General features: G+C 40.9%; 1 protein-coding gene across 2 annotated transcripts; it reads left to right on the top strand.

The window, feature by feature from the left end:
* The first annotated feature begins 845 nt into the window (after positions 1–845).
* LOC100383650 (uncharacterized) lies at positions 846–7,002 on the top strand. Of its 2 annotated transcripts, NM_001362100.1 has the most exons (5): positions 1,401–2,298; positions 3,948–6,089; positions 6,220–6,404; positions 6,479–6,533; positions 6,668–7,000. In NM_001362100.1, the coding sequence occupies exons 1-3, from the start codon at positions 1,475–1,477 to the stop codon at positions 6,341–6,343; spliced, it is 3,090 nt and encodes a 1,029-aa protein (NP_001349029.1). In that variant the 5' UTR covers positions 1,401–1,474; the 3' UTR covers positions 6,344–6,404; positions 6,479–6,533; positions 6,668–7,000. The 2 variants fall into 2 exon arrangements, with proteins under 2 accessions (XP_035820851.1, NP_001349029.1); XM_035964958.1 differs by lacking the exon at positions 6,220–6,404 and having other exon boundaries at positions 846–2,298; positions 6,668–7,002.
* The last annotated feature ends 5,055 nt before the right edge of the window (positions 7,003–12,057 follow it).

Genomic DNA, 12,057 nt, shown 5'->3' with positions numbered 1-12,057 from the left:
CTACATCCTCTACTCAATGTAATATCTTTATCCCTGTTATTTTGTTTTGAATGCACAAACAAAAATCTAATATGATGCAATGATTTATTTATGTCTTAGTAAGGATTTACTCAGTTTTAAACATGGTCAGTCACATGTGATGATAAATAATGGTCACCAAACATTGAGATCAACTCTATTTTCATGATTTACATATTTGGGTATTACACGCCTCTATAGAGTTTCTCTTTACTAGTGACCGCATAAGTTATTTGGGTATTACACGCCTATATAGAGTTTCTCTTTACTAGTGACCGCATGAGCTGTACTTTCTCCAATTTTTTATTAGTTGTCGTTTAGTATAGCGACATGGTCTCTAAAATATAACTTTGACTAATATTTTTTTTGTTAAAATATAAATAAACTTTTAATAAATTTGTACTTTTATAAATGTACTTGTTAAGACAAATTCGTGTATATAAATATTAGGTTTTAAAAACTAAAAAACTATATAATAAAATAGTTATTTGTAGTCAAAATTTTATAAGTTTGATTTAAATCTTACCCAAAACGATAACTAATAGTACACCGGAGGGAGTATCAAACAGCAGGACTTTAATTTGTCGGGAGTTGCACCCCCTGTTGTGTAAATGCAACAGGGCTGTCGGCACGAGACAGATTCGCTAGCATTTACAAACTTTGCGCGGATCTAGAGGTAATTATATACTGTTATTATTATGTGCGTGGATCTAGAGGAAGTTATTATTATTATGTTTACACAGCTGGCTAATCACGTCCTTGGTAGTGAAACGTATCTTAATCAACTCACCATCCAATGCCGTTTCGGAGTGAATCATCCACGACTTAGCCCAGTACTGTCGACACAACGAATCCAATGGCAATCTTGCTCGGACCAACTTGATTTTCGTATAATTTTGGACACATCCGGATAAAATGTTGCACAAATCTACTCAAACGTTGCAAAACATAGTGGCAGCCAGGTCTATATATGATGAGTTGTGAAGAGGTACAACTCCTTCAAAAATCAAGTTGATTATGCGGATACCGCAAACACTGCAAATTCGGTTGTTCCCTACCCTTCTAGAGTAATCTCTCCACACACACACTCACACGCTGCTGCCGGCTGCCCTCCTCCCGCCCCACTCGTCCCCTCCGAACCAAGTCCGATCCATCCATCCCCAAATTTCTCCTCTCAGCGCGTGGGGCAGTGGCGGCGGCAGCGTGGGCGCGCGGACCGCTACGGGCACGGGAGCAGCGGTGGCTGCGCAGGCAGCTGTCAGCATGCGGCATGGTGACTACGGGAGCCCAGGCGGCGCCGGTGCGGCTGCAGCCGGCGGCGGGCGACCGTGAGGCGGCTGCGGGAGCGGTGAAGTCCGGTGGCGCCTGCTTTGTTTTGTGTTCCTATTTTTGATTTGCGAAAGGATCCAAGAGAGAAAGGAGGGGGAGAAGGCGAGAATCCAAGACAAGAGCGAGCATGGAGTTTGCTACGGGTGCCATGGGTACCCTCCTCCCCAAGCTGGGCATGCTGCTGCAGGAAGAACTCCACCTGAAGAATAATGTGAAGGAGGGGATCAAGAGCCTCACTGCCGAGCTTGAGAGCATGCAAGCTGCACTTGTGAAGGTGTCTGACGTGCCATTAGACCAGCTTGACCCAAACGTCAAGATTTGGGCTAATGAAGTCAGGGGGCTGTCCTATGATATTGAGGACAGACTCGACTCCTTCAAGGTGCGCATGGAGGGTCTTGATTCAACCAAGCGCAAAACCATCATGGGATTCATCCAACAAACCCGTGGCTTGGTCACCAAGTTCAAGATTCGCCATGTAATATTTGATGACATTAAAGACTTCGGGAGCCAAGTAAAGGAGGTGAAGGAGCGGTATGACAGGTACAAGGTGCATGATGTTGTAGCTAATCCTATCGCAACCACAGTTGACCCTCGTCTCTTGGCTATGTATAACAAGGTTTCCGACCTTGTTGGCATTGACGAAGAAGCTAAGGAGCTAATGAATAATTTGTTTGAAGATGGTGACGAGCCAGCGAAAAAGATCAAGACAGTCTCTGTTGTTGGATTTGGAGGACTCGGCAAGACTACTCTTGTTAAAGCAGTCTATGACAAGGTTAAGAAGGAGTTTGATTGCAGTGCTTTTGTATCAATAGGTCAGAAATGTGATCTCAAGAAAGTTTTCAAGGACGTTCTTTATGATCTTGACAAGCAAAATCATGAAAATATCATTGCATCAGAAATGGATGAAAAACAACTCATTGATAAGCTACAGGAATTCCTTGCAGACAAGAGGTGTGCCTCCTACTTTATGGTAAACAATACTATCTTCTTAGTTCTACCTTCCCTAGCTACTATGCATAGATTTGTACATATTTTCATGACCTATGAGGTGAAAAGTAATAAAATATTTACAAACTACGTTACTACAGGAATGGATTATAGAGATGGTGAAAATTCATTTTTAGAGGTGGTTGTAGCAATCAACTCTACTCAGGGGCCTCTAGAAATCAAAGATTTTCTTGAAGTGGGTATTTAACCTCCTCTAAAAACCAATTTTAGAGACAGTTGATTCGTCTCTAATCATAATTTTTACTAAAAAGTTTTAGATCTTATCAAGCACGGCAACTTTGGTATTCAACATATTTTACCGCTTAAAAGGTAAAAATGGGGACGCTCGCCTTACCGCCTTAATAACTATGGAAGTGGGCACCGATATCACCTCTAGCCTCAACCATTTTAAGATCCAGCTCCAGATCACCCTGGCAAGAACACAAGTTGAGTGGATGTGATTGATAGTTTCCCCAACTTGAGGTAGCCCTATCCTAGGTCCTAGTCAATCTATCCGAAGTCCAACATCGGTTATTAATGGCCAGCCACTGAGCCACATAAAGAACTTGCAATTAGAGGGTGCTCAACTCTTCCAAATCCGCTTCCAGGGAGAGAGCTTGATGGTCCCAAAGAACATAGAGTCATATGCCGACTTGCAGCTATAGGCACCTGAAGAAGTGAGCTTCCAAATATGCTTGTCTGGGACATCAGCTTGCAGCACCAATGCATCAACCAGATCCCAGATCAGCAAGTACTCCAGGATGACCTGAACTGAAAGTGCCTCTTTGATCAATCCTTTTTGGAACCACGCTGATCAGATTAGGGGCCCATTCAGCAACAGTTTTGCCCTGCAACCAGTGATCAGCCAAGAAACACGTTGAGTTACCATCACCAATATTAATGACCACCGCAGCATTAAACAAGGCACAGGCCTTTCTCGGCACATGAACCGACAGCCCTGCCCATGTTTATGTTGGTCAGAGATTATGGCGGTTTAATCTCACCTTGTTTGTTGAGCTAAGGTTTTTAGGGTCTGTGTCATCAAACCCCAGTAAACCCCATTTAGGTGAAGTGAGAATAAAAATGTAAGTTCGTAGGTGAAAGTTTGTAGTTCACTCAACATGTGAAGTAGATGCAAGCTTTGGACCTCGTGACATTGCAACTGGTGCTTGGATCTCAGTCTTTTGAAGGGGAGGTGTATTTATCTTCCTAGACCAGTTTGAATCACACCCATGGTGACCCATATGTGTGTTAATGTAAAATTGTAGGGGTTTTAATACAACATATAAGGGTTTAGTTTCCTTGTCACTAACTTTACATTAATCATTTTACGTGAAGTGAGAACGAAAATATAAGCGGATAGGTGGAAGTGTGTGGTTCAACAACTTGTAGAGTTGAACCGAGCCATTTGGACTCGATGTTGCGTACTGTTACTAACCGAAAGCCTGTTGCCTTCTCTTATTTATATAAGTTTTGTCTTATAAAAAGATATAAATTTCATAGCCAATGTTAATTTTCAGGTGGGATATGCTTCCTATTTTACTTAGATAATATATATATTTTTTTCTAAATCGATTTACTAAGTGAACTCTGTTGCATTCTCGTATGAATAGGTACTTGGTTGTTATTGATGACATATGGGATATATCAACATGGAAGCTGATTAGATGTGCTTTGGTGGAAAGTAACCCTGGAAGTAGAATAATCATAACTACTCGCATTTGTGAAGTTGCCAAAAAGGTTGGTGGTGTTTACAACAAGAAACCACTCTCTCTTGATGACTCCAAGACATTATTCTATACTAGAGTATTTGCTGGTGAAAGCATGAGTCTTGATAACATATCTGGTGAAGTGTGCAACAAAATCCTAAGAAAATGTGGTGGTGTGCCATTGTCCATCATTACGATAGCTAGTCTGCTTGTTGGTAAACAGAGGGAGGACTGGTCTAAGGTGTATGATTATATTGGTTTTGGGCATGAAGATAACGAGGTTATTGGGAACATGAGAAAGATATTAGCTTTCAGCTATTACAATCTACCTCCTTATCTAAAGACATGCTTATTGCACCTAAGCATATTTCCAGAAGATCACAAGATTGAGAAAAATTCATTGATATGGAGGTGGATAGCTGAAGGTTTTGTTATTGGCAGAGAAGAACTAGGGTTATTTGAGGTTGGAGAGAGCTATTTCAATGAGCTCATAAATAGAAGCATGATCCGGTGGATAGAGCTCTCTAGTAGAAGCAAGATTCGAGATGGTTGTGGTATTCATGATATGGTGCTTGATCTTATCCGCACTTTGTCAGGTGAAGTAAACTTGGTCACGGTATCAGATGTGGAGCAGCAGTGTACCACATCATCATCATATTCACCAGTCAGAAGCATTAGCGCTCGAAGATTAGCCTTCCACAAAAAAAGAAGCATTGAACACAACCCTGGCACAGAAATAGGACAGGTGAGATCATTCAATGCTTTCAACTGCTCTGGTAGTAGGATGCCCCGACTTTTAAGCTTCAGGGTCTTACGTGTACTAGCTCTGGAGAACTGTAATTTCTCAGCAGGAAACTGTTGCCTTGGAAATATTGGCAAATTGCATCAGCTGAGGTACCTAGGGCTAGTGGAGACATCCATTCGTGACGACTTGCTGCCTGGAGAAACAGGACACCTCAAGTTTCTGCAGACACTAGATGTAAGACGAAGTGGCATAAAAATATTGCCAGCGTCTGTTGGTGAGCTAATGAAACTGATGTGCCTGCGTGCTACCGAGGGCACAAGGATGATGGCCGAGATTGGGAAGCTGGCGTCACTGGAAGAGCTTGAGGTACACTCTGTGGACAAGTCGCCAAACTTCGCCACGGGGCTGGGGCAGCTAACCAAGGTGAGGGTGCTTGAGATCCATTTCGACGAAATGGACGAGAGCACAGAGAAGGCTCTCATGGAGTCCCTGCGCAACCTGCGGAAAATCCAGAGTCTGCAGATATGGTCCAAGAAGGAGAGGACAATTGACCTTGGCGGCTTGTTGGAAGACTGGACGCCAACCCCTTCAGATCTCCGTCAACTGATGCTGTGTGGCATCCATTTGCCCAGGCGTCCGTCATGGATTGATCCCTCATGTGTCCCGCTCCTCTCGTACTTGTCGCTCACGGTCCAGGCCGTGCAAGTGCAGGATCTAGAAATCCTCGGGAGGCTGCCGTTGCTCAGCTACCTCTACATCTGGAGTGAGGGCATCAACTGCTTATCCTATACTGCTACCAGCAGAGACGAGTTTCAGAATCTGAGACATCTGGACACAAACCTGGAGATCATGTGTGGACAGCAGGGAGCACTGCCTATGGTTGAGAAGTTGACATGCCGTGCCAGCATGGGGAAGTATGTTGCCTTTGCCAGGAGCAGCATGCCTTTCGACGATGGCAGCGTGGTGAATCCTGCTACTGTTGCTGAGGCAGAATTGCCAGTAATTCTACCTTTGGACATTGGCTGGCCCGTGAACATGCCTTGCCTCCGGGGCATCACCTATTTGCTGGATTACCAGGACTGCAGTGCCAAGGAGTGGGCTCATGTGGAGACATTGCTCTTGCACGTGAGAAAAATCCACCCCAACTGTCCACCCTTCCGAATCAAAAAGAACTGCAGAGACAAGAAGATTACCTTGATCGACGCATTCAGCTACCTTGAAGCTGTCAAGGATGTGTTCAAGGGCAACCCCTCCAAATACTCGGAGTTTTTTGATCTCATGATTGATTACAAGAGAGACAGGTCCCTTCTATTGCATGCTCTCCTTTCATATCTTGGCATCGCTTGCATTGCATGCCAAGCATGATGTGTCCGTTTCGTTCTATCGTTAACACTATAATATTCCTCCTTGTTTGTTTTTCTTATTTATCAGAATCAAAATCAAAGATGTGATCATCCGTCTCAAGACCCTATTTACTGGACATGATCCTAATCTCATCCTTGACTTCAGCGTCTTCCTGCCCAGGGAGTGGGCCATCACTCTCGGGGACCTGTAGAAGAAGCCCCTTCATGATCGATTCTAGCTAGGCCATCACCCATTTAGTTAACAAGACCAAGGTTTCATTTAAACAAGCTAGCTAGTTCTTTTCATGTACTACTAGTTCCTAATGCCTTTGTTGTAATTTTTCCAGTCGGGATGACGGCGATGGATCTGATCATGTTACCGGCACAAATGGCGAAGAAGAGGTATGTGCAACATTACCTTTATTGCTCAAAGAGTCAAGAATTAGGATCGGAGAACTATACTACAAGCTATTTATTTAATTCTCTCTTCCGCCATTCCCATTAATCTCATACCATGCCGTGGCAATATTTTACAGGACGATACCCATGAAGCGTAATATGCAATCCCTGTCACCAGTGGAGGATCTTTGCTTCAGTTAATTCATTGTCAAGGATAATCTTGTTTACTTAGTCGTTGTGCTTAGGGCCTGTTTATTTAGGGTGTGTTTGGTTTGACTTTTGGCTTTTGGCTTTTGCCCCCTAAAAGCCAAAAGCCAACCAAAGGGTTGGATCTAAGAAGCAGCTTTTTCTAAAAGCTGACTTTCTCACAGTGCAAATCTGAAAGCACACCTGAACCTGCTTTTAGTGGCTTTTCGGATGGAATTGTGAAAACATATATCGAAGAACTTTGAACGACTTTTAGTGGTTTCCACCAAATGGTTTTTAGCTTTTTAACGGCTCACAGCCTACAGCAGCTTTTTCCACAGCTCACAGCCCACAGCAACTTTTTTCACAGCCACAGCCCAACCAAACAGACCCTTACCCCCAGATTATATAATCTGGATTAAATAATCCTAAGAGGCAAACAAACAGTCCAGCTTATTTGCCCAGATTATGGGCCTGTTTGTTTACCCCCATGGATTATATAATCTGGATTATTTTTGGAGGATTATATAATCTGGATTATATAATCTGGATTATATAATCTGAGTAGTCCTGTTTGTTTACCCAGATTATTTGAGTTGTTAATAGGATTCTTTTGTATGAGGAAGACAAGAATACCCTCTATATTTGTACTAGGTTGAAACTCATATATGAAAAAAAATATTTCAATTGACATTGGCAAATATTGCATTAGCAATATTATCACGGAAGGCATTCATGTCACCTTCTTCATCTCCAAATTGACTAGTATTAGGCGCAAAAACGATTCGGTGGATTATAATGGCAATGGTGGGTAATTTCTAGGAAACTTGAAAGGGTAGTGGGGAAGTGAGAAAAAAATAATCTGAAATAAGCACCTCCTCACTTGCTTATGGATTATCATAATCCAAGGGGTTAGATTATATAATCTGGGCAAATAAGCTGGACTGTTTGTTTGCCTCTTAGAATTATTTAATCTAGATTATATAATCTGGGGGGTAAACAAACAAGCCCTATATAATCTAACCCCTTGGATTATGATAATCCATAAGCAAGTGAGGAGGTGCTTATTTTAGATTATTTTTTTTCCCACTTCCCCACTACCCTTTCAAGTTTCCTAGAAATTACCCACCATTGCCATTATAATCCACCGAATCGTTTTTGCGCCTAGTACTAGTCAATTTGGAGATGAAGAAGGTGACATGAATGCCTTCCGTGATATGATAATATTGCTAATGCAATATTTGCCAATGTCAATTGAATTATTTTTTTTCATATATGAGTTTCAACCTAGTACAAATATAGAGGGCATTCTTGTCTTCCTCATACAAAAGAATCCTATTAACAACTCAAATAATCTGGGTAAACAAACAGGACTACTCAGATTATATAATCCAGATTATATAATCCTCCAAAAATAATTCAGATTATATAATCCATGGGGTGTAAAGTTTAGGTGTAGTGGTTCTAGTCAGCTCCTGTGCGTGCATGCCACGGCTGAGACCGGGTCTTTCTTCCTTGCATGTAGCGTTGAGTGGTGGAGCTGAAATTTGGGGGTGCAGTAACCATGTTTTCGTTGTGGGATGGCACGGCAAGTTTAGTGCATGGGTGCATGCGTTCTGGATCTGAGAAACACTGAGAGTGGGTCAATAAATGGGAGATAAAATAGAAAATGCAGTGTGAGTTTTTGCTGCGCCAAAATTCTCCCTGTGAGCTTCTCTGTGTTTATCCATTCCGTCCACACGTGTGCATGTGAACGTGTGTGCATGTGAACATGAGGCTGAGTGTACTTACGACGGATTGATCTTTCTTAGAAACCAATATTCATCATCCAAAGAAAAAGAGAGAAAAGGCTAATATAAGAACAAAAACATTTTCCCCTCTGTGTTCCATCTTGGAAGTCTTCCTCTAGAAAAAAAAGACCTATTTTTTTTAAAGAACACCTAGTGGCTGGCAAGAAAATACCTAAATAAAATTTGTCGGTATTTAGTTTTTATATATACTTCTTTGGTATTTAGTATTTATATATACTTCTTTGTTTCTTTGTCGTTGCATATGAATACTCCCTCTATCAAAAAAATGATGTTTTTTAGTTTGTCCTAAGACAAACTAAATAAAATTTAGCCAAATTTATACAGTAAATGCTTTTTTTTTCTGAAATACGTAGGAGGATTACATATCATTGCATTAATAGAAGAAAGAGGGGGAAATACCCTCATAGTACAACACACCCATATACCCAAGTCACCCAAAGATCTCACTAGGAAAAAAACCAAAACACACGACCAACACATCGATCTACCTAAACCGGTAGATCCTCAGCCTGAGGGCAGATAGATCTGTAGCCCTAGCCTTAGACCAAAATAACACCTCATCCTTTGTATCCCTAAGGGCACAGGCCAAGCTAGGATTACAACCATAAAAAACATTTATTTCTATGCTTCCAAATGGTCCAGGCACCAAGGATCACCAATGAGTTGAACCCTTCTCTCACATGATTTGCCACATGAGAGATGCTAATAGCCTACCAAGAATCAAAATAGAAAATCAATGAGTTGAACCCTTCTCTCACATGATTTGCCACATGAGAGATGCCAATAGCCTACCAAGAATCAAAATAGAAAACCTCGAGGGTGGGACAACTCTTCTAGCCCCACCGTCTTGAGGAGGTAAAACCAAAATTGTCTGGCAAAAACATATTTGACCAAAAGATGGTTGATGGATTTAGCCTCTTGGTCACACAATGGACAACACTTAGGATGGTTCAACCCCCTCTTTTCCAGTCTATCAGCTATCCAACACCTATTAAATAAATTCAAATCATTTAATGGTCACTACTTGTATCTTAAAATCATTTAATAGACACCAATTACATGTTAAAATTATTTAACACACATGAATTACAAGTTAATATACAGTAATTATATGTTACTAGACATGTGCTCTCATTGTTGCAACACTAGTTGGCATTCAGAACTTTAAATTTGTTTAACTATGTGCATGTTTGGTAGGGCTTCGGCTTTGACTACTCTGCTGGAGCAGCTTATCCACAAAAGCTAGTGTTCTTTTAACAAATTGTTTGACAAAACAACTCCTCCTTTATTTTTTTTATTTGATGTATAAGGCAAATGTCCTTAGTGCCTTTTTAGCCATTTGCAGGAACACCTCATATACATACATACAAATAATGCATAAACAATCTACGACCATGATAAAAATCATGATGAAATATAATTTTATTAAAGTCTGGCCGTGCATATGGACAGCTGCGGAGATGGGCTACGCAGTAAGGGCAAGGATGGGCCGTGCCAGGGAAGATTTGGTCCAGGAGAAACTGTCTTTTCTTTTTCCTTTTTATTTCTGTTTTCTTTTTAGTATTCTATTTTCTTTCTCCTATTAAAGATCTGAACCCAAATTCAAATATAATTTGAATTCCCAAATTTCAAACCAGATGCAACACAACAAGGAACTCCAACATGAGATGCATACTATGTATTTTTATTCATCCTTTATTAATTAACTTAACCAATTGATCATGATGTTTACATATATGCTAAATGAGAAGAATTGCACAAAATTAATGAGCTCTCCTTTTTATTAATCTATAATCTAGGTGTTACATCTACCACAAAAGTTGGGTTTATATCTTTGACTGATGTAGTGAAGGAAGCTATTTGGTTGCATGGTTTTCTTGGTGATTTGGGCATTGAGAAAGTTGGTCATGTTGTCTTTTGTGATAATCAAAGTGCGATTTATCTTGTAAAAGATGAGAAGTTTCATGAGAGAACTAAACATATTGATGTGTGAAATTTCTTTATTCAGCTTCATGTGAAAAACAAAGCTTTGTATGTTATAAAAATTGGCACAAAAGACAACCCAACTAATATGTTCACCAAGGTGGTATCAAGAGCCAAGTTTGAGCATTGTTTGAGCTTGGTGGGTGTTCATGCTTGCCCGAGCTAGCTCCCATGTGTAGCTTTGGAGGCGATGAGTTTGTTACATGCTAATTTGTTGGCTTGAAGATGAAAAATTTGAAGATTGAACTTTTGTTGGCTCTATGGTTCAATTATCGTTGAGGTGGAGAATTGTGAACAACAGTGCCAATCGCATCAAGCCTGAGGGGTGTTCTGTAAAACGGCCAAAACAGCCCCACTATGATCTGCCTGTGGCTGCTCTGTCAAGTGTGTTTGAAAAAGACCAGCTCATTGCAAAAATAGAGAGCTAGGGTTAGATAAAAGAGGGGAGATTGAGAGGCACCAAATCCACAAATTTGAGAGTGTGATTTGTGGATTCGGAGCCTCCCCACACCAGTTGGCTCCCACTTCTTGTATTCTTCATCTTCATAGTGGACTTCTTTCTCACCGTCGTCTGTGGGTTTTCTCTCTGCAAGGATTTTCCCACGTAAATCCCTATGTCTTCACTTGCTTGGGTATTTCACTTGTCATATCTGTTGATTGCTCATCATCTTCCTTGCTATTGGAGCCATCTCTCAAGTTTCATAGTGTATGGTCATATTGGCATGAGGGGCATATATGTGTACTTTGATATGTTGGTGATTTATTGATGGGTCTGCTGCTGTGGTGAGCTAATTGTTGTGCATATATTGTTATTGTATCACTGGATAGTGTGTGGTTGCTTTATTTGAAGCTTAGGTGTTTCTTTTTGTTCATGCACATAAGGTGTTCGGTGAAATGCTTATGACAACTTAACATACTGGTTTGATTGCTTCTGCTGCGCCCCGACCCTCACAAATTGTTAGGATCCTAGATATGAAAAAGAGACACAAAGTTTAATGTGGAAAAAACTCCCCAAATGTGGAGAAGAAAAAACTACGGAAAAATGGATCTATTATGTGGTGTGTTGTACATGTAAAGGGGACCTGTTTATAGACGTACTAGATAGATTTAGTCATATTCCAACATTCTTGCTAGGTACATCCACACATCACCATCCCCACTAAAAAGGCATTGGGTTGTCGTGAAACCATCCTCTGATGTCTACATGAGCCCTCAAGATCTTGGGTTATGGTTTCTGAGGAAAGTGGATTTGACTATGGTGGATTATGTTGATGCTGGCTATATGTGTGACCCTATAATGCTAGATTACAGACCGGTTTTGTGTTCCTCTATGTTGGTGCAACCATCTTCTAGTGGTTTGTGAAGTAGACCCTAGGTTCACATCAACCTATCAATTATAGATATATGATATGTATGAAGCCATATGAGAATGCAGTTGGCTATGATGATAATAAACCACATCCATAAGTCGTGTGGTATAAATACTAGTATCACCCTACCATCATCTATAAAGGTAATACAACTTGTATCGTAAGGATGTGTATGGG

The sequence above is a fragment of the Zea mays genome, chromosome 2, assembly GCF_902167145.1.
Source record: "Zea mays cultivar B73 chromosome 2, Zm-B73-REFERENCE-NAM-5.0, whole genome shotgun sequence".
Taxonomy (NCBI): Eukaryota; Viridiplantae; Streptophyta; class Magnoliopsida; order Poales; family Poaceae; genus Zea; species Zea mays.
This window is presented reverse-complemented; position numbering and strand designations above follow the sequence as displayed.